This window comes from Salvelinus namaycush, chromosome 8 (genome assembly GCF_016432855.1).
Source record: "Salvelinus namaycush isolate Seneca chromosome 8, SaNama_1.0, whole genome shotgun sequence".
In the NCBI taxonomy this organism is placed as follows: Eukaryota; Metazoa; Chordata; class Actinopteri; order Salmoniformes; family Salmonidae; genus Salvelinus; species Salvelinus namaycush.
In genome coordinates, this window is record NC_052314.1 from 26,780,532 (window position 1) to 26,803,391 (window position 22,860).

General features: G+C 41.4%; 1 protein-coding gene across 1 annotated transcript in view; it reads right to left on the reverse strand.

Annotated features, from left to right (window-relative positions):
* The window catches only part of LOC120052567 (PR domain zinc finger protein 5-like), a 64,439-nt gene that overhangs the window by 23,494 nt on the left and 18,085 nt on the right, over positions 1–22,860 (reverse strand). The window contains exons 12-13 of the mRNA XM_038999549.1: positions 11,433–11,593; positions 4,305–4,398 (exon numbers count right to left, since the gene is read on the reverse strand). Coding sequence (XP_038855477.1) covers positions 4,305–4,398; positions 11,433–11,593 — 255 coding nt within the window. The remainder of the gene's footprint in view (positions 1–4,304; positions 4,399–11,432; positions 11,594–22,860) is intronic.

Sequence of the window (22,860 nt, forward strand, 5' to 3'; positions counted from 1 at the left end):
CCATGGTGTAGCCGGAGGACAGCTAGTTTCCGTCCTGCTCTGGTTACATTGACTTCAATACAAAACCTAGGAGGCTTGTGGTTCTCACCTCCTTCCATAGACTTACACAGTAATTATGACAACTTCCGGAGGACGTCCTTCAACCAGAGCTCTTGCAGCATGTTGTCCACCCAATCAAATGATCAGAAAATTAATCTGGTACTGAAAGCATAAGCTACAGCTAGGTAGCACTGCAGTGCATAAAATGTGATGAGTAGTTGACTCAAAGAGAGATAATTTTTGAACAGTTTTGAACAAATTAATTTCTTCAAAAATGAAGGAGAAGCGAGAGATGGAGAAAGCTAGCTGTATTTCATAGTTTTTTGAATTTTTACTTTCACATACTTAGCAAGAGAATGCAGCTAGCTTGTTTAACCTACTCAAACACTTGGCTCAAACAGAGAGGGATACTATGTTGGCTAGCTGGCTATCCAACACTGGAACTCTTCCAAATCAAGGTAAGCGTTTAGTTTTATAGATGTATTGCCAACCGGGCCCGCCGGTGTAACTGCTAAACGCCTTTGTGACTGTACACTGTACTGCATGATTGTAGCGGGTTTATTAACGCATTAGTTCTAGTAGCTATGTTGGCTATGACATAATATGGTGACAACGATGTAGGCTGTGTGTAGCGGTTAGCGGTTATGATATGAACGTTTGGCTTGGAAAGGTTTTTTCGCTTGGTCACAGACAACTGATGTATTCTGCACTGAATTCCACAAGTGAAGGGAAAGCTGAGATGAGGAGAGTGCGTAGATGCGAGAAGAAATTCTACAACGATCATTCTGTATTGTATGTATGTGGCTGCTATGAAAGTGAACTGTATTTGCATGAGATCAGGGGTGTATTCAATCCGCCGATTCTGTATATATTTTTTTCCTAAACAGAAGCAAACAGAACAAAAACCTGAATTTGTCCAATAGACACTCTCGTTGTCAACTGTTGGGACTAATAATTACACCCTAGATCAGCTAGATGCAGGCAAGAGTGTGCAAGGCGGTATTGAATGTGTCAATGTCTGTCACCTTGATTACTCAAATTTCTCTCGACCTGTGCCCCTACATTGTAAACTTTCATTCATAGGCTAGGTTGTAGCAACCTCATGATGGGTACAGGGAAAATTTGAGTATCATGTAGTAGCCTAAACCTATCAATGTTACATTTAACTGGGTGAATGGAATATGAAAGACAGTCATCCAACATGCTGTAATAGAAATAAGGCCATGCTCATGAAAAAAAATGTGTCCTCCCTCATCTTAAATGGCACCGACCGCCACTGGACTCTACCCCAATTAAAATACCCCCACCACTGATTCAGTTCATACAGAATCCTTTGTAAGCCCATACTAAGCATCCAATGTATATTCAATGTATTATGCTACACTAACTAACACTTCAAATTACTCTGGAAAGAACTGTATGCCCAACCAATTACTCATCAATGTGAGAGAACAAAATGAGCATTGTCAATGTTTTTTATGGGAACTACTCACACTTTTCCTCAATCTTATTTTTCTTTACTCAAGAAACAACAAAAGCTAGGGCGAGTGAGTTCTGGGCTATAGAATGAGAGGACAGATTTACAGCCAGTCAGGGTCAAGGGTCATCCTGCTGGATGCTTTCTTTGGAGTGGTCTTTTCTCTCCTTCCTCCTTTCTTTCTTTGAGGTGTCCCCTCCGCTCCCACCCTTCCCCCTGCATTCCCCCATGGCCCGCTCTTTTGTTTAGATATAAATACAATCAATCAGACTCAGCCATGTCCCACACTGCCACACACACAAGCACATACAGTGCACTTGGAAAGTATTCATTTCCACATTTTGTTACGTTATAGCCTTATTCTAAAATTGATTTATTTTTTATTTTTTTACCCTCATCAATCTACACACAATATCCCACAATGACAAAGCGAAAACTGTTTTTTAGATTATTTGCTAATAAAAAAAAAAACTGAAATATCTTATTTACATAAGTATTCAGACCTTTTGCTATGAGACTCGAAATTGAGCTCAGGTGCATCCTGTTTCAATTGATCATCCCTGAGATGTTTCTACAACTTGATTGGTGTTCACCTGTGGTAAATTCAATTGATTGGACATGATTTGGAAAGGCACACACCTGTCTATATAAAAAAACAAGCCATGAGGTCAAAGGAATTGTCCATAGAGCTCCGAGACAGTATTGTGTTGAGGCACAGATCTGGGGAAGGGTATCACAACATTTTCTGCAGCATTAAAGTTTCCCAAGAACACAGTGGCCTCCATCATTCTTAAATAGGAGATGTTTGAAACCACCAAGACTCTTGCTACAGCTGGCCGCTCAGCCAAACTGAGCAATCAGGGGAAAGGGCCTTGACCAGAGAGTTGAGAACCCGATGATCACTGACAAAGTGCTAGAGTTCCTCTGTGGAGATGGGAGAACCTTCCAGAAGGACAACCATCTCTGCAGCACTCCACCAATCAGGCCTTTATGGTACAGTGGCCAGACGGTAGCCACTCCTCAATAAAAGGCACATGACAGCCCGCTTGGAGATTGCCAAAAGGCACCTAAAGTCTCTCAGAACATGAGAAACAAGATTCTCTGGTCTGATGAAACCAAGATTGAACTCTGGCCTAAATGCCAAGCGTCACGTCTGGAGGAAACCTGGCACCATCCCTATGGTGAAGCATGGTGGTGGCAGCATCATGCTGTGGGGATTTCTTTCAGCATCAGGGACTGGGAGACTAGTCAGGATCGAGAGAAAGATGAACAGAGCAGAGTACAGAGAGATCCTTGATGAAAACCTGCTCCAGAGAGCTCAGGACCTCAGACTGGGGTGAAGGTTCACCTTCTATCAGGACAATGACCTTAAGCACACAGCCAAGACAATGCAGGAGTGGCTTCGGGACAAGTCTCTGAATGTCCTTGAGTGGTCCAGCCAGAACCCGGACTTGAACCCGATCGAACATTTCTGGAGAGACCTGAAAATAGCTGTGCAGCAACTCTCCCCATCCAACCTGACAGAGCTTGAGAGGATGGGAAGAATGGGAGACACTCCCCAAATACAGGTGTGTCAAGCTTGTAGCATCATACCCAAGAAGACTCGAGGCTGTAATCGCTGCCAAAGGTGCTTCAACAAAGTACTGAGTCTGAATACTGTAAATGTGACATTTTCGTTTTTTATTTCTAAAAAACTGTTTTTGCTTTGTCATTATGAGGTATTGTGTGTAGATTGATGAGGAAAAGGTCAAGGGGTCTGAATACTTTCCGAAGGCACTGTACATATGTATGCACGTATGCAGACAATCCCCCCCACACTCTTTATTTTATGCTTTTGGAACCTAGAGGATGAGTTGATCTGAGCTGGCAATAAGATGGTGTTAGACTAAGTCCTTAACAAAATAGGTAGGACTAGGTATTAGGCTAATAAATATATGAGCAAGCTCATTAAAACTGTCAAAAGGCATTTTGATTGCTTAATCATAGTCTAGAGCCCTGATTAGGTAGCTATGATTGGAAGATGAGACACGGTTAATTAAATGGGATGGTGGTCAGTGATAGCAGTGATGGTTGTGATAGTGATAGATGCCCTAGTGAGGATGTGATAGCAGTGATGGTTGTGATAGTGATAGATGCCCTAGTGAGGATGTGATAGCACTGATTGTGTACTTTGGATCTCAATGGCAGAAAAGCCTGGGGAAAATCGTTAGTACTAAAGCTGCAAACACATTCCCGAGATGAAGGGATTGGGGAAAGAAAACAACCATTGTTTGTTGGGAGCTACTTAGTTTGAGATGATTTCAGCTGATGTATCTGTGGCATGAAAACAAGATGAGTGGACTGGAGTGAGGATTCAATCTCAAATACAGGGAGGGCAAGAGGAGGATAGGGAGAGAGCAGGAAAGATAGGTAGGGGAGAGAGTCTCTAAGTGGGAGAAAGGCAAGTGCCAAACAGACAAGTAGATGTAGAGAAACAGAAAGAAAAGGAGGGAGGGAGTAGGGGGTAGATGGAGTGTGTGTGACTGTGCCAGGTCTCTGCACTAGTCTGTTGGTAAGGAAACAGACTGGAATGTGTGGCTCTCCAGTTAAAGGCAATTTAATGAACATCCACTCTGGGATACTGTTACCCTTCTGGGCTCTGGGGGAGCAGACTGGCCTTGTGTGGATCTGGTAGACTAGATTGGTGTTTATCTTACACCGTTTTATGTGACGTTCAATGACAGTTGATGAATTTAACTAAAAAATGATAATATATTTGAACTTGTCTTGTTATGGCAGGGCCACTGACCTGTATGGCTGCGGATGTGGACCCTCAAAGTGCCGTTGCTGGCAAACTTCTGTCCGCAGTATGGGCAGATCTTCTCCTTTTCCCCTGTGTGCGTCTGGTACGGCAAAGATCAGAAAACATATTGTTGGTATTTAGGAAAGACAATTGTAACATTCAGTGGTACATCTTTCCCTCATTACAAAGCACATGATGATCACTGCTAGAGCATACCCACCACTTGAATACTATGAGCTCTGCTAAAACTCTTGGATACTAAACAAAGAAACTTTGAAAGGTTCCATTCCAGTTAAATGCCCTATGGTTATATGCCATTTACAACGTTTTTTAAATAAAGTGTTGGATAAGCTGCCTTCACCTCTCCCGAGCCCGTTGGGGAGTTGCAGCGACGAGACAAGATCATAATTAGATATCACAAAATTAAAATACAAAAACAAAAAAGCTTTTAGCAGTTCGATATGAACAAGCTGAATGTTAACTTATCACATCCCAACATTTTTGCAACTGTTTGTTATGGTAACCTATCCTATCATATTTCCTTTCCAACTTATGTTGACATATTTTATTTAGTTACAAAATTGATCATGTGAACTTGGAATGAATGTTATTCCTTTGAAGAAACAAACTAATTGTAGCCCATGGTAACCATTCAGGTTTTTATGAAGATTAACTGTTATTGTGGAGTTCTTTATGTCATTGCGAGTGCCTCCTTTCTCCAGGTTAGGTTCAAGTCCTGGGAGCTGTGGCTACAGCAACGAGGAGCTTTCTGCATACCACAACAGAACAAAATGCTCCTTCAGTCACTCAAATGGAGAGCTTTAAATCAAAAATGGGTTTAGGTCCACTCTCTTACACACACACACACACACACACACACACACACACAAAACTGGGTTCCCTGAGTATTATCCCAAGAGAAAAGAGTAGGAGGGTACTAAGAGTGCTCTCAACTGAACCTCCCAACCCTGTACAGGGAGAGATGAGGTGTGACACACACACACACACACACACACACACACACACACGTATACAATGTGCAAACATACTTTTTTTTAGGGCAGACAAGGTCAAGCCACAGATCATCTTAATAAAGAGGAATGTGCTGAGGCTCTTCAAATGAGCTGGCATTCAAGTTCTTTCTTGCTGTGACGCGCGCACACACACACACACACACATACACACATATATATATATATATATATATATATATATATATATATATATATATATATATATACACACACATTGTTCTCTTTCACAAAGTCGCAGACCACTCACTTTTTCTGCTAATGAGCTGGCATTCAAGTACCCAATTGCAATACACAACGTGATCAATTACACATCTATACAGCATGTCCATGGTCCACAGAACAGTCACATCAACAAAATATATCCTGAAGTACAAACAATGTAAAATAGTGAAGAAGAGTATACAGGACTGTACTCTGTTTCACATAAAAAATAGTGTGTAAAAGATAATGGCGTTCCATTTCCCTGGTTATGAAACAGATTGAAGCTCTAATGATCTGTATGGATCCACTGTAGGCAGTAGGCAAAGCCTGTACACTCCAGCTAATTAGGGAATATTGATTGTTGATATTTTTCTATACAGCTACACAGAGGCCGAGTTAATTACATTGGCATGTGGGCCCTATACAAATATAAGTGTAACCTTAATTTCTGGATTGTCGATATTATATTCAATCTCCTCCGGAGGACTAGTGGGTCTTATAACTCACGGTTACAATTGGTAAAGTACTTTATCTTGTAATAGTTCTCTGATAACATGTCACGCCCTGGCCTTAGTTATCTTTGTTTTCTGTATTATTTTAGTTAGGTCAGGGTGTGACAGGGGGGATGTTTGTGTGTATTTGTCTCGTCTTGGGTGGTTGTATTGTATAAGGGGTTGTGTTCAGTATAGATGTTTAGGAAAGTCTATGGTTGCCTGGTTTGGTTCTCAATCAGAGACAGCTGTTTAATGTTGTCTCTGATTGGGAGCCATATTTAAGGCAGCCATAGGCATTAGGCTATTGTGGGTAATTGTCTATGTGATGTTGCATGTTTGCGCTCAGTATTATAGCGGTCACGTTCATTTTGTATTGTTTGTTAAGTGTTCTTCGTTATTAAAAAGAAGAATGCATTTCTCTCACGCTGCGCCTTGGTCCTCTCTTTCACCTATAGACGATCGTGACATAACAAGACCACAGCCAAGTAAAGTAGCAATTCTATCAACATCCAAAACTCTTCTCTTTCCCTCTCAATATGCGCATGTGATTCTGTGAATAATGAAGAGCCTCACAATAAAAGTCTTAAAGGGGTACTGTCAGTAATAATGACAATATAGTTTCAGAATAAAAGTATGATACAAAAACCTAGGCTACATAAGATAAATATCTCATTCTTCCTCCTCACGAATATAAGGTTTATGAGGCAGAGGTTGCTCCTGCAAAATGAATTGTCAAATCAAATAAAACATTTATTCATGCGGCGAATGCAGGGCTAACTTATGAGCTCTTTCCCAACAATGCAGAGTTAAGATGTATGAAAAGATTAGGAAATAAGGAAATATCAAGTAACAATAACGACGCTATATACAAGGAGTACCAAGTCTATGTGCAGTGGTATGAGGTTGTTCAGGTCCCGTGTGGCTCAGTTGGTAGAGCATGGCGCTTGCAACGCCAGGGTTGTGGGTTCGATTCCCACGGGGGACCAGTACAAAAAAAGTATGAATGTATGTACTTGTAAGTCGCTTTGGATAAGAGCGTCTGCTAAATGACTTAAATGTAATGTAAATGTAATATGTATGCTACTGTTCAAAAGTTTGGGATCACTTAGAAATGTCCTTGTTTTTGAAAGAGAAGCTAATTTTTTTGTCTATTAAAATAACATCAAATTTATCAGAAATACAGTGTAGACATTGTTAATGTTGTAAATGACTATTGTAGCTGTTGTAGATGGAAACGAATGGAATATCTACATAGCTGTACATAGGCCCGTTATCAGCAACCCTCACTCTTGTGTCCAATGGCATGTTGTGTTAGCTAATCCAAGTTTAGCATTTTAAAAGGCTAATTGATCATTGAAAAACCCTTTTGCAATTATTTTAGCACAGCTGAAAACGGTTGTACTGATTAAAGATGCAATACAACTGGCCTTCTTCAGACTAGTTGAGTATCTGGAGCATCAGCTTAACTCTGCATAAAGTTGTTTAATATATATTGTCACTCAAAAGCTACAAAGCCTCAAAGCCGACCCCCTTTCAGGGTGTATTCAAGGGTGGTCTTCTGACAAATATTTGATGTCAGTCATTTAACCAGAGATCTGTTCAGCACTGGGAGTGCCCACTGAGGGACCAGACCTCCCTGGTGCTAGGCAGGAATCTGCATGCTGCTGATAGAGCTAGACACTGCTACTAAACACTGGTGTTCATATGAACTGTACAGCTCTCCAATTGGAACTCTACACGCTCTGAATTCTACAGCTCTCCAATGGAAACTCTACAGGCTCTGAACTCTACAGCTCTCCAGTGAGAACTCTCCAGCTCTCCAATTGGAACTCTACAGGCTGACTTTAGGGTGGTTTCAGTCTCTCTGCGGAAAGCTGGATTAAAGAATCCAAACGATTCAGCAGGCCTATCATTAGAGTCAAAGAGCCAGGAGGTTGAGGGTGAGGAGCAGGGTGGAGACCAGAGGGATCTGCTCTGCCTGCATTCCTCTTCCCCTCCTCGACCTGCCCTCTCCCTCCTCCTGTCCTCGCTTCTCAAACACACTCAGGTCAGTCTTTTCTCGGAGGTCCATTGACGGGCACTGTATGTATACACAGCAGAAAATGTGCGCAAAAAGAGGAGCGTGCTGCACCCCTCAGCAAGGCTAAATGTCTCTCACCCTCCCTCTCTCCTCCTTCATTCTCCTTGACTTCCTCTCTCTCATTATTTATTTATTTATCTTTCTTCCTGCTGAAAGGTAAGTATGGGAATTCTGCTGCTGGCCTGATGTAAATTCCCCAGAATAAAACACAACTATTAGAAGCTCAAATTCTGTGTGACAGTTTAAACAGCAGTACAACAATACAGACAGGAATACAACCTTTCCTTTCCACCATCCTCTTCTCTCCATCCCCCCATCACCCCCACGCTATCGGCATTAGGTTACATAAACCCTTTCCCTCACTCTCCCTCTCTCAGAGACACACAAACACAGACAGATGTCTCCCAGATGCCTCAATGTACAGTTGTTTGGTTTGTTTTTTGTATTCTTACTTCATAAAAGGCTTCATATTTTTCACTGGGGAACATTATGTTCCAAAACAGACCTTGGGAAAGTATTGGGGTTATACATAACCATTACATCATCCTTTTAATATGAATAGTACGGATGTGACATTAATAACTTGGCTAACACCTCCATCATTTTTTCACACACAAAACAAACACAAACAAATGCAGTGCAGAATAAACAATGTACAGGTACTGTACAGGTATTGCACACACACCGCACAGCAGATACAGAGAAAACAAATGCTCCATGTACACACATCTCTGCCTTTAAGAAGAATGATTACGGCAATTTAAGGGTGTTCTGAGAGGAAGACTAAACTAGGGCTGCCAGAGAAACACATCATTACTGTTCATTTTCAGATCAACCTGGCAGCGGAGAGGACACCCAGACAGCACACTGACAAAAGCACCTGGAGGAAAACAAACGCAGATGAGAGGAACAAGACGATCCATAGTCTCTTGCCATGAGTGGAATAGGAAATGGAGGATAAAGACTGTCCTCTGTATAGTATACTACAGCACACAGAGCACTATGTACTCCATGTTTTCCCCAGATCCCCAGTCAGAGTTCTGGGTTGTGTCCCAGATGGCACCATTTTCCATATTTAGTGCACTACTTTTAACCAGAGGTTTAGGCTCTTTTGACCAGGGCCCTGGGTTAAAAGTTGTGCACTACAAAGGAAATAGGGTGCCATTTGGGACCCGGACCTGGTGTTCAGTCCCAGCCAGGTTTCTGAGCTTAGCTACCTGTCTTTAATCACTGCCAGAACCGAGCACTCTCTCAGCAGTCTCCAGTCTCTGAACACCGACCGACGAGAGACAACTCATGTGCCTGTCTGTTTTCAGTCCTACTGTACTAAAGCCATGTTATGTTTGATTTGTTTCTTTTGCCGTGTGCCAAGAAACTGTTTGGTCTCAATCTGATCCATAAACCAAGCAGACAATGTCAGATTGAGGCTGGTAATCTGCTCTGGGAATCTGTCCTGTGCTTTGAAACCCTGTGGAGCTAATGTACTAAATGCCATGTGTAATTGACAAACAGAGACCGGATGATTCTTGGGCTGCATGGGGAACAATGGTGGAGGATGACTATATACTGTAGCCTAGTTCCGGTCCAGCATACAAGAGAGATCACAAGAAAACATCAATGTAAATTTCCTTTACTTTTCTTTAAAGGAAAAATCCACCCAAAACCACTCATTTTAATTTACAGTGTTAACACTAATATGTGAGAACAACATTTTTTGTGAACAAATGTTTCCTTTTGGCGTTATAAATAAGGTTGGTAGCAACATGGAAATTCATCGTGGAAATCTGTTGCAGCTCAAGTCGACAACAAAATCCACAATGCAATGCTCTCTCTATGAGCTGGCTAGCTAGTAAGTTAGCAAACGTAGCTACACAATAAAACCAAAGACAATATCAGCATGTGACGTGGTTAGCTGTACAATCGCCTAAACAAACTGGACTATCAGTTTAGGAGTCTACAATCTCACCATGTTCAATCTGCATATCGATGTGCCTCAGAGTGGAGTCTAACATTCGCAACGGCAGATATAATTTTGAGGAGATGGGAATGTTGCCCGTGTTACGTCAATGGGGACACCGGTGCATTCTGGACAATTCTGGGACAAGGACCGCCCTCCTTCAAGGAGTCTTTTCTGAGGTTGGAGATAATTAACTCGCCGTTTGTAGTATCGTACAGCTTTGGAATCGTGACAATAGGCACGTTTCTCAACATATACACCGACTTTGAGAATGTTATTGTGTGACGATTAGCTGAGCAACCGCGTGACGCAGCATGACAACGTGAACGCGATTGGTCAACAGTCTGCTGGGTGGGGCGTTATACGTTCCTTGATTTATTGAATTCTTCAATTTAAGGGGCTTTATTGGCATGGGAAACATATGTTTACAATGCCAACGCAAGTAAAATAGATAATAAACCAAAGTGAAATAAACCATAACATTTTTTACAGTAAACACAAATGTTCCAAAAGAATAAAGACATTTCAAATGTCATATGTCTATATACCGTTTTGTAATGATGTGCAAATAGATAAAGTACAAAATGGAAAATAAATGAACATAAATATAGGTTGTATTTAGAATGGTGTTTGTTTTTCACTGGTTGCCCTTTTCTTGTGGTAACAGGTCATAAATTTTGTTGCTGTGATTGCACACTGGTATTTCACCCAATAGATATGGGAGTTTATCAAAATCTGATTTGTTTTTTAATTCTATCTCCTTTCTATCTCCAGGGCGGCAGGTAGCCTAGTGGTTAGAGCGTTGGACTTGTAACTGCGCTGACAAGGTAAAAATCTGTCTTTCTGCCCCTGAACGAGCCGTTAACCCACTGTTCCTTGGCCATCATTGAAAATAAGAATTTGTTCTTAACTGACTTGCCTAGTTAAATAAAAACTATAAAAAATAATATCTAAAAAGTATGTTCAATGGCTCATTTGAGAGAAGACATCAGCCAGTATTGAAATTTGACATGTATGATAGATGTTTTTCGCTATATAAAAGTCATATTCTTATTAACTTCCAGTGTAGTAATAGAGACTTTACCATGGTGGTATGTAATACTGGCCATATTTCTACCTGCTTGAACCCCTATAACTCAGATACACATGAAAACATGAAATGACCCAGGGAATCGATAGAACATCACTCAGAGATACAAAAAAACAATATAACATTCAAAATGGGTGAACCTATCCTTTAACATTTGAAGGACATTCTTACATACGAAATGTAGGAAAAAACACATTATTTTGAAAGAGGATTTGCTCTAGGAGAGACTGACAATGTCTGGACTGGGCTCTACAGTACGTAAGACTGGCTGAACTCACCTTCTTGTGGCTCTTGAGAACAGAGGGGGTGACGAAGGCCTTCTCACACAGGTCACATTTGTACTTCTTGTGTCCGTCGTGCACCACCTGGATGTGCACGTTGAGCGTGTCTTTTCTCTTGAACGTGGCGTCACACTGGTCACACTTGAATGTCCTCTCACCTTCAGAAATGACAAAAGACCAACCCAACACAGTAAAGAAAGAGCAACTTTCTCTCATTTCTGCACCCTCTTATTTTCTGGGGAGAATGACAAGAAAGAGAGGGATCCATTGTTGTATCTGTGAAAGCATAACCATCACTCACAGTAGGCCTGAAAACAATTTCTCCAGGCCAATTGTATGGGCTAAAGAACATTGTGTGTTACATTACTGCTCCCTGCAATTTTCTTTACAAATGATCTGGACTGTACTTATTTTTTTACTTTTACCTTGTACCCTTTTTCTAAAATGATCTTGCATCCATAGCAACCCAGACTGAAGGAGAGGACAGAAACAGACGGACGCTGATCATATAGAGCTGCTTGCTCTTCGAATGGGTCTCTTATTTCACAGCAATAAAAAACACCAACCAACACTTACATTTTTCATTCACTTAAAAACATTAAAAACACCAGACATCACTCTGACATTAAACAAAAGCACAACTGTCAGCAGTTCTCAAACCAGAGCCATATAGACTATAGCATGGTGTTATTATTTACGCCTTAACTCAGTGACTCCACACAACAGAGGCTTTTGTTGAAAAGTGCCTTTTTCCATTATAGAGGGATCAGTGGGTTGGTTTCCATCGAGTGGTTTGGAGAGCGTGTATGCTTGGCAGAGTGAGCCTTGGCCCCAAGCGTGTGTTCATTCTCCCATTACGAAGAATGAACATGATGGTCAGCACAATAAAGTAGGACACAAGTAGAGGCCTGTGTCCATTAATGCTCTAGTAGTCAAATAAAACCATTCCCTACATTACTATTAAAGTCAGGTACTCAACCAAACACAGACTTCATTAATGCTGAGGTTTTAAGTCATTCACAAACATGACTGATTATGAGATGAAGGGGTATTCTGTGGAGGGATTAACACAGAGTGACATTTGACCCTACTTTAAAGGTAAAATCAAATCAAAGTGTATTGGTCACATGCATACGGTCAGTGGCGTGTATTCATTGATGCCAAGGGAAGCCAGGTTTCCCCAAAAGAATTTACCAAGAAATGTTGTCTCTGTGTTGTCATAATTGTCCTTCAATTCGCAAGAGGCTGAATGTATCTCACCGGAGAAAGCATCAGAGCGAGCGAAACAGAGCCTCTCTGTCTCTGTACGTGTAGGCCATCTATCTGATGCGGTCTGGTCATAAAGAGTATGACATTGTTGCCGCCCGCAGTAGTGAATGCAAGGGAAGCCAGCGAGTATTTGGCCTCCCATAATAAAATATGTATGTTCAATATATGTTCAATATGTAGCTAGATGTAGAATACTGTAACGGAATTCCTCCTCCTCTTCATACGAAGAGGAGGAGTAGTGATTCGACCAAAGTGCAGCGGGGTGTGAATTCATAATGATTTATTTGACAAGACAAAAACGAACTAACTTGAATAACTAACAAAATAACAAAACGGAGTAGACAGACCTGAACATGCGAACTTACATAAAACGAAGAACTCACGAACAGGAAAATGACTACACAAAAGAACGAACGTACAAACAAACCGAGACAGTCCCGTGTGGCGCGACAAACACAGACACAGGAGACAATCACCCACAAACAAACAGTGAGAACAACCTACCTTAATATGACTCTCAATCAGAGGAAACGTCAAACACCTGCCTCTAATTGAGAGCCATACCAGGCAACCCAAAACCAACATAGAAACAGAAAACATAGACTGCCCACCCAAAACTCACGCCCTGACCAATAAACACATACCAAACAACAGAAAACAGGTCAGGAACGTGACAAATACTAATGTTAACTAGCTAACGTTGCTCATGAAAGGAAGTTAAGCTAGCGAGCAAGCATTTTAGCCAGGTAGGCTAGGACAACAAAAAATAAAAGACTACTCTATTACAGTCATAGACTGTTTCGTCAACATGAAAGAGAGGAGGATGGCATTGGCGTTTCTCTACAAGTAGGGTGAGTCATCATGCTTTTCTACTGCACAAACGTGCACGCACACACACACACAACACACACAAATCAGAACCATGGAAAGCCACATCATATTTAGCTTACGTTGATTGGACTAAATGGTTTTTGGTAGCTTTTAGTTGTCACTGTATTAGACTAAGCATAGGTGTTTTGATGTTGAAATAGTGCTGAAATAGTGGAGGCAGCTCCTGTTTCCTTTGTGACTTTCAGTAACTCTCCGTGGTTCTAAATCAATAGAAGTGTAGTAGTCTGAAGATGTAGGAAACATGAACTTTCTTGACCAGGCTGTAGGTCATGTAACTGTTTGTTACATGCTATATGCTTTGTGGACTTCACAGAATAGATGTTGCTCTCCGGTTTTGTGATGAAACAAAGGTGTGGTTGAATTAATTCTGCCACTGTGTCTTCTTATTTCGGGCTTTGGAGTGGCGCAGCGGTCTAAGGCACTGAATCTCAGTGCAAGATGCTTCACTGCAGTCCCTGGTTTGAATCCAGGCTGCATTACATCTGGCCGTGACTGTGAGTCCCATAGGGCGGCGCACAATTGGCCAGCGTCGTCTGGGTTTGGCCGGGTTAGGCTATCATTGTAAAAAATAATTTGTTCTTAACTGACTTGCCTAGTTAAATAAAGGTAAAATATATATATTATTGTCTCTGCCTTTATGCAGTGATTTTACCCACGCACCGCTACTGCAGTGATTTTACCCACGCACCGCTACTGCAGTGATTTTACCCACGCACCGCTACTGCAGTGACTTTACCCATGCACCGCTACTGCAGTGATTTTACCCACGCACCGCTACTGCAGTGATTTTACCCACGCACCGCTACTGCAGTGATTTTACCCACGCACCGCTACTGCAGTGATTTTACCCACGCACCGCTACTGCAGTGATTTTACCCACGCACCGCTACTGCAGTGATTTTACCCACGCACCGCTACTGCAGTGATTTTACCCACGCACCGCTACTGCAGTGATTTTACCCACGAACCGCTACTGCAGTGATTTTACCCACGCACAGCTACTGCAGTGATTTTACCCACGCACCGCTACATGCTTTGCAAAAATAACGATTTCCCTAATAATGTTAAATAGGGAGGCTCGCGCTGCTGGTGCTAGCACATGCGCAGATCAAATACACCTCTGCAACTCTGATTAAGGTGTCTACATGTCCTAACAACTCGAAAGAACGTTTAGAAACCCAGGTGTTTTAATCAGCATATGCTTACTTCGATTATGACCTTATGGCGATTAAGATAAGCAGAGTAAGGTGTTAACGTGAGTAATGCCATACTCGGCCTACTGCCATAATCAGTTTACTATCGAATTATTAGTGTGCATGTAAATATACTCCATGTCTGTGTCAGTTAATCTCAGTATTCACTTATTTCAGCAATTTTGCAGGTTTATTTTTGTGAACAATGATATATTTGTTTTTCTTGCATCTCCTAGACAAGTACAATTTCAAGATACAATACCTGCAAATATGTACAGTTCAATGGGGAGAAAACAAACAAAATGTAAAAACACAAAAAAAACATACAAATTAAAAAAAGGCTAAACAGATTAAAGACAAATATGTTTCAATATTTCCAAATTCAAATCGATCTATTTAAATGTAATTCTCAAAGGCTACCAACCCAGAGCCACATAGGAAAATAGATTAAAGACCGAGCAGGGCAATGCTATCTTCCATCCGCACGACCAAACATTGTTGTTAAATTAGCTCTTGCAAGTGGGAGATACCATGTGACCAATTGACCAGAGTTTCGGGCTTGGCCCCACACAGTCTGGCAGTGAATCTTTCCAGCTGTGCAATGTCCAAGTTCATAAGCAACCGACATCTGCAAAGGGCAATACCCGGTTCAAACCTACTCATTAGAATCGTTTTTCTTCCTGCTGTTATTGCAGCCATAACAATCCGCCTCTCTTCATAAGATAACTGAATGCTAAGGCTGCAACCCAGCAGGAGGAGGGCTGGGCAAACAGGTAGGCTCCTGCCAAGAATAACTATTCAAATATTAACTAAATGAACCCAAAGAGACTTCACTGGTACACAGCTCCAAAACATAAACATATAATTGCCCACCTCAGATTGGGTACATTTATTACATAAATCAGTATCCATAGGCTTCATCTTGAACTTTCGCTCTGGGGTAAACTAAAACCTGTTAGTAAATTGAAAATGAATACAGTTATGGGCAAGGATCTTAGAAGAGGCAAAAATATTTCCCTATATCGTAGTCCAATCCCTTCAAAACTCTGCATTTGTAGGTCCTTCTCCCAGACCTTCAGAACAGGCAGATTTTTATATTATGAGTCACTAACCTATCATACAGTGAGGACACCATTCCGTCTTTCCCTGGACATGAAAATCATTTCAATAAAGAGTGGGAGCCTGATTTAGTGTCCCATGGTACCCCATAGGTTTTCAATGCTGTACAGAGTCTGAGATAAAAAAATAAATAATAATAAAACAATAAATAGTAAAAATAAGGGAGAGAATATGACTCTTTCAGATCTTGAAAGGAACGAACCTCTCGCAGGTATCCTTCAAAACATGACTACCTTGCTTAGACCAAGGAGGGAATGTAAAGGGTATAGAGCCAAATTAAATTAAATTGTATTCCAAATAGGAGATAACTCTTGAAAATTACAAGTTGTGCCCAGACAAGTATTGATTTGGTTTGGTACTATACAGTCAATGTATTATTTTTTTTTTACAATATATTCCATAAAAGATTAGGCAGTTTTATGCTTTAGCCCAGAATAAGGAAGGTGCTGTATTCTAATTACGTGAGACTTGGACTCCTCTATTTTCCACCAAAGCACATCAGATGAAGAGTCAAGCCAAATACTCAGTGACCTCAGCTGAAATGCCCCATAGCAGAGTTTAAAGGTAGAGAGAACCCTCCAAACTTTTTGGGGCATTGTAAGTTGGAGAGACTAATTCTCTGACGTTTCCCCATTATCCTCAAGATATCCATGTCCTTAAAGAATGAAGATGGGGGAGGAACTGGAAGCATTGAAAACAGGACATTCATTTTTATAACCAAAACCTTTTTTTCCCAATATCATTATTTTTTCTTCTCATTCATCATGAGTTGCAAATTGGATCGAATTTGAATGGCCAGGTATGTAAATCCCTTATATTCTAAAGTGATAGGTAAAGAGGGTAATGTGACTTGTTTAATTGTGGGGTTTAGAGGCATTAAGATACACTTGGACCATTTCATTTTATAGCCATAGAAAAAGCCAAATCCTTAAAGAGGTCAAGTACGTGTGGTATAAAATGAAAGACATCGGACAAATATAGTAAGATGTCATCAGTGTACAGGGAGATATGGTGGACTGTTTCTTTGATCTTAATAGGCAATATGTTAATATTTTTGCCTAATGGCCTGGGCTAGCGGTTCTAATGAAAGGGCAAATAGGCCAGGACTCAGAGGACAACCCTGTCTTGTGGATATTTTTAGGACAAACTCTGGGGCGGCAGAATGGCCAGTCTGGATACGGCCAGTGGAGTCGATATATAGGGTGCGGATCACACTAATAAATGATCAACCGAAACCAAAACGTTCCAAAACAGTCCATGAATACCCCTATTCCACACCATCAAATGCCTTCTCTATATCTAATCAGGACAGCAGAGTTTATAATATGGAATAGTACGTATGTTGTCCGAGGCCAACCAACCCTTTATGAATCCTGATTGGTCAGGATTAACCAATGATGATATGCAAGTCTCTAATCTTTTTGACAAGACCTTCACAAAAAGTTTAAAATCAAAGTTCAAAATTGATAAGGGCCTGTAGCTTAAACAATCAAGCAGGTCCTTTCCACCTTTCAATAGCAAGGAAATAAGAGGTGTTTTTGGTCCCCTATGGAAATTCCCAATCTCCAGCGAATGGCTGATTGAGTCCAGTAATACAGATCAGACTAAATCCCACACAGCCAACAATAATTTAGGAGGGATACCATCCAACCCTGGCGACTTGGATTTTGACATTGAATCTAAGGCAGTCTTCAGTTCTGCCAAGGAGATGGGGGCATCTAATAGACTGATTTGATTAACAGAAAGGGAAGGAAGTTCCAAGGAACTTAAAAGAGATAACATCTTCAAAGATAACCTCTTCCTAGAGTCTTCAGGAAACTCCAAGGTAAACAGATTGGAATAAAAAGTAGTGAAAGTATGATTAATTTGGGAGGGAAGGGTACAAAGTTCACCGTTATTGTTCCTAATGACATCAATAGATGACATTTTTTTCAGTTTGCTTCAGTTTCATTGTGCCTACTCAGTCTATCCACATTCTCATTAGTCACATTATCACATTCTCATAGTCTTGTTTTCAAATTAATAAATTCAGCCCTAGAACTAGTCACCATCTTAGGCTCAATTGTAAATGTGGTGAGTTCTATCTTCCCATTTTTTTTTTACCTTTATTTAATTAGGCAAGTCAGTTAAGAACAAATTCTTATTTTCAATGACAGCCTAGGAACAGCGGGTTAACTACCTTGTTCAGGGGCAGAACGACAGATTTTTACCTTGTCAGCTCAGGGATTTGATTGTGCAACCTTTCGGTTACTAGTCCAACGCTCTAACCACTAGGCTACCTGCCGCCCCATCTTCAGTATAGTTAGACTTTTGCATCAACTCTAGACGGGCTATTTCCCTCTCTAATGAAGACATCTGAAGGTTGTGTTTTTTAATCTGATGTGATGAGAAGGAATTACAAATATTTCTCTTTTGCAACACTTAGCTACTTCCCATAATGAATGTGGGTCTAGCCCTGGTTGTGCATTAACCTGTAAGAAATCCTTATTGCCAGTCAAAATTTGGGAAGTCTAAAACGATTCATCAAAAGAATTTGGTGCATAAATGGAGGACAAAAAACATGATTTAGTGCCATTAATAGCAACAGAGGTGTCACGTTCCTGACCTTATTTCCTTTATTTTGTCTTTGTTTAGTATGGTCAGGACGTGAGCTGGGTGGGCATTCTATGTTATGTGTTTCTATGTTGGGTTCTTTTCAATTAGCCTGATATGGTTCTCAATCAGGGGCAGGTGTTTTACGTTTCCTCTGATTGAGAACCATATTAAGGTAGGCTGTTCACACTGTTTGTTTGTGGGTGATTGTTCCTGTGTCAGTGTTTGTGCCACACGGGACTGTTTCGTTTGTTAGTTTGTTCCTGTTCGTGCGTTCTTCGTTGTCTGTAAGTTCTCATGTTCAGGTCTGTTTACGTCGTTTATTGTTTTGTAGTTTGTTAAGAGTTTTTCCGTCTTCGTCTTTCTTCAAATAAATCATCATGTATTCTACCCAAGCTGCGTTTTGGTCCGATCCATGCTCCTCCTCAGACGAGGAGGAGAACGAACGTTACAAGAGGCATTATAATACCATACTTCAGTGTCTCCCCCAGAGACCCCCACCTTCATATGAAGTTTCCTGTTAATTACAATCATAACACCCTTTGTCTTTTGGGGGGGTCACAAGAGTACACTTGTCTTATTTAAAAAAAATCTGAAATCTATTGATATCATTGGCTGTCAAATGGGTCTCTTATAGGAAGGCGAAATCAATATTCTACATCGTAACTACTCTAAACACAAAATTATCTTGATAGGGCTGTTCAAGTCTCAAACACTTAAAGTTAAAAGGTTAAACAAACATCTGTCTCTGAATGGGTCCAATAATAGCTAATGCAGTCGAAGTGTGGAGACAGGCCAATAGACATCTCATGATGTCATGATCTCATTCCCTTTTCACAGCCATTCTCCATTATGGAACAATAACCTAATCTTATCAGGCTCAAACCCTTTGTTTTTCCTCAATTGTCTAGTAGAAATATTTTCACCTTCAGTGACATCTTTGATCATTTCGGTCTTGGAACTTTTCAAGACCTCAAAGAATCATATAATCTCCCAGTGACTTCTTTTTTTGTTGTTGCTTAGTCTCCGCTCGGATCTAAAAGCACACGCAGTACCCTGGGATTCCCTTGTTGCCACCCATCCCATGGTTGAGACTCTTTTGAATACTCCCAAATCTGTTGGACGGGTCTCCACTCTCTACTCCAAACTTAACTCGTCCGACACCTGCGGTCACTTCCATCTGGAACAGAACTCCTAGGTTTTGGAGAACAGTTGAACTGGAAGGTGACATAGAACAATGTTTTCTCATCATTAAAAAAAAAAATCTCACCAGTTAACTTATTAATTCATTCCTAAATTGTATTATACACCATATCGCCGCTTCCATAATCTCGATAATCAGTTCAGTCTTGGTTCAGTCGGGACCTATGTACATATGTTTTGGGAATGCCCAGTGGTCTCAGGGGACAAAAGTGTTTACCCCGAGAGAAAGCCGGCCGGTAGACCTGAGTTGGTAGTCCCTTGGATGCTGACACAATATGGGGACACCCTGCAAACCTCACATTTAAAATGAATAAAAATTAAAGCTTCTACTGTTATTCTATATCAGATATAAACGCAAGCCACTACAGAGGGGAAACTGCTACAAAGAATAACCCAGCCTGAGTTCATCAAGACTCCAAAGAAAAAAGATAAACACATCAGGGAAGAGCCAAAAAATTGAAGTTCATGAAAATTGAAGTTGATGCTACTTTACTAGATTCAACCTGTAAGGCTTAAGGATGTGTCCCAAATAAAATATTGTTCCTCATAGTTCCTCAGACACATATATACAATCATTAGCCAGTTTATTAGGTACACCACCCCATTCATTAAAATGGTTCGCTGCTATGGCCGGCTTCCTGAGCTTTTCACGCACTACAGTGTCCAGGGTTTACAGAGGATGGTGCGACAAACAAAAAACATCCAGACAGCAGCAGTCCTGTTGGCGAAAACAGCTCATTGATGAGAAGTTGAAGGAGAATGGCAACAATTGTGCAAGCTAACAGGTGGGCCACAAGCAGGCAAAAAACGGCGCAAAACAACCGATGTGCGGAACAACATCTCGGAACGCACGACTCGTTGGTCCTTGTCACGGATGGGCTGTTGCAGCAGACGACCACAGCAGGTTCCACTCCTATCAGCTAAAAACAAGAAGAAGCGGCTCCAGTGGGAACTCGATCACCAACACTGGCCAAATGAGGAGTGGAAAAATATTGCCTGATCTGACAAATCCCTGTTTCTGTTGCCTCATGTTGATGGCAGTGTCAGGATTTGGCATAAGCAGCATGAGTCCATGGCCCCATTCTGCCTGGAGAAACTGGGGAATTTAGGAGGAACCAGGTTGGACAAGCCCCCACCCTCATCAACGGGCCCACTGTGGAAACAGTCAATAACTTAAAATTCCTCTGCACACACATCTCACAGAAGCTGAAATAGTCCAACCATACCGACACCGCGGTGAAGAAAGCACGACAGCAACTCTTCGACCTTAGGATGCTGAAGAAATTTGGCCTGTGTCAGAGGACCCTCACAGTGTTCTACAGGAGCACCATCGAGAGCATACTGTCGGGCTGCATCACAGCCTGGTAAGGAAACCAAACGCACTGTTGGGTGTACACTACCTCCCCTACAGGACACCTAAAACACCAGGTGTTGCAGGAGGGCCAAGAAGATCATCAGGGACCCCAGCCACCCAAGCCATGCCCTGTTCTCCCCGCTTTAATCACTCAGACACATCATGCCAAAACCTGAAAGACTGGCCAATAGTTTCTACCCTCAGACCATCAGGCTGCTGAATAGCCACCACCAGTCAGCTACCTGCTCCCTTCCAGAAGGACAACCACTCTGCAACACTCCACCAATCAGGCCTTTATGGTAGAGTGGCCAGACGGAAGCCACTCCTCAGTAAAAGGCACATGACATCCCGCTTGGAGTTTGCCAAAAGGCACCCGAAGGACTCTCAGACCATGAGAAACAAGATTCTCTGTATTTCCCTAGAACTGTTAGCAGGGTAGCTCGTCTGAGTGAGAGGCACCGGGGTTCGCCACACAGCTGGTTTTCCCTTTATAAACCATAATCGTTAGTAGTCCTTGCCACATGCATCCGGCGTCAGTCATTGAATTGCGATTCGACTTTGTCCCTGTACTGCCTTTTCTGTTTGGGATTTGTACCATTGTCACTATTGGGCTCAACGTCTTCTATGAATTTCCTAATGAACCACGTTACTTAGTCTGTGTACTCGTTGACATTATTGTCGGAGGCGACCAGGAACATTTCCCAGTCCACGTGATCAAAACAGTTCTGTAGCATATATTCTGATTGGCCAGAACAGCTTTGTACAGTCATTACCACGGGTGTTTCCTGCTTTAATTTCTGCAGAATGGCAGCATGATCTGATTTGCTGAAGGGGTGGGGAGGGAGGGCCTTGCCCCAGCTAGGCAAATAACATCAGGTCTCTTTTCTACCATCGGGCCATCAGACTGTTGAACAGCTAGAACCTAGCTGTCTACCCGCCTACACCTTAGAACCGCCTGCACTGACTCTCCACACACGCACATTCACCACTGCTGTTACTATCTATTATTATTATGTGAGCCACTGATTTTAAATCAACAACTTTATTTCATGTCAAAATGCTATGACAGCTGTGGTTAATTTTCTCACTGTGAGGGGCACACACAAATCTCATAAACACACAGAACACATACACTGATATTTACTCTCTCTCTGTATACAGTACCAGTCAAAAGTTTAGGCACACCTACTCGTTCAAGGGTTTTTCTTTCTTTTTACTATTTTCTACATTATAGAATAATTGTGAAGACATCAAAACTATGAAATAACACATATGGAGTCATGTAGTAACCAAAAAAGTGTTAAACAAATCAAAATATATTTATTTTATATTTGAGATTCTTCAAAGCAGCCACCCTTTGCCATGATAACAGCTTTGCACACTCTTGGCATTCTCTCAACCAGCTTCATGAGGTAGTCACCTGCAATGCATTTCAATTAACAGGTGTGCCTTGTTACAAGTTATTTTGTGGAATTTCTTTCCTTCTTTATGCATTTGTGCCAATCAGTTGTGTTGTGACAAGGTAGGGGTGGTATAAAAAAGATAGCCCTATTTGGTAAAAGACCAAGTCCATATTATGGCAAGAACAGCTCAAATAAGCAAAAAGAAACGACAGTCCATCATTACTTTAAGACATGAAGGTCAGTCAATTTTCAAGAACTTGAACTTTGAAACTGGCTCTCATGAGGACCGCCACAGGAAAGGAAGAGCCAGAGTTACCTCTGCTGCAGAGGATACATTCATTAGAGTTACCAGCCTCAGAAATTGCAGCCCAAATAAATGCTAACAGACACATCAATATCAA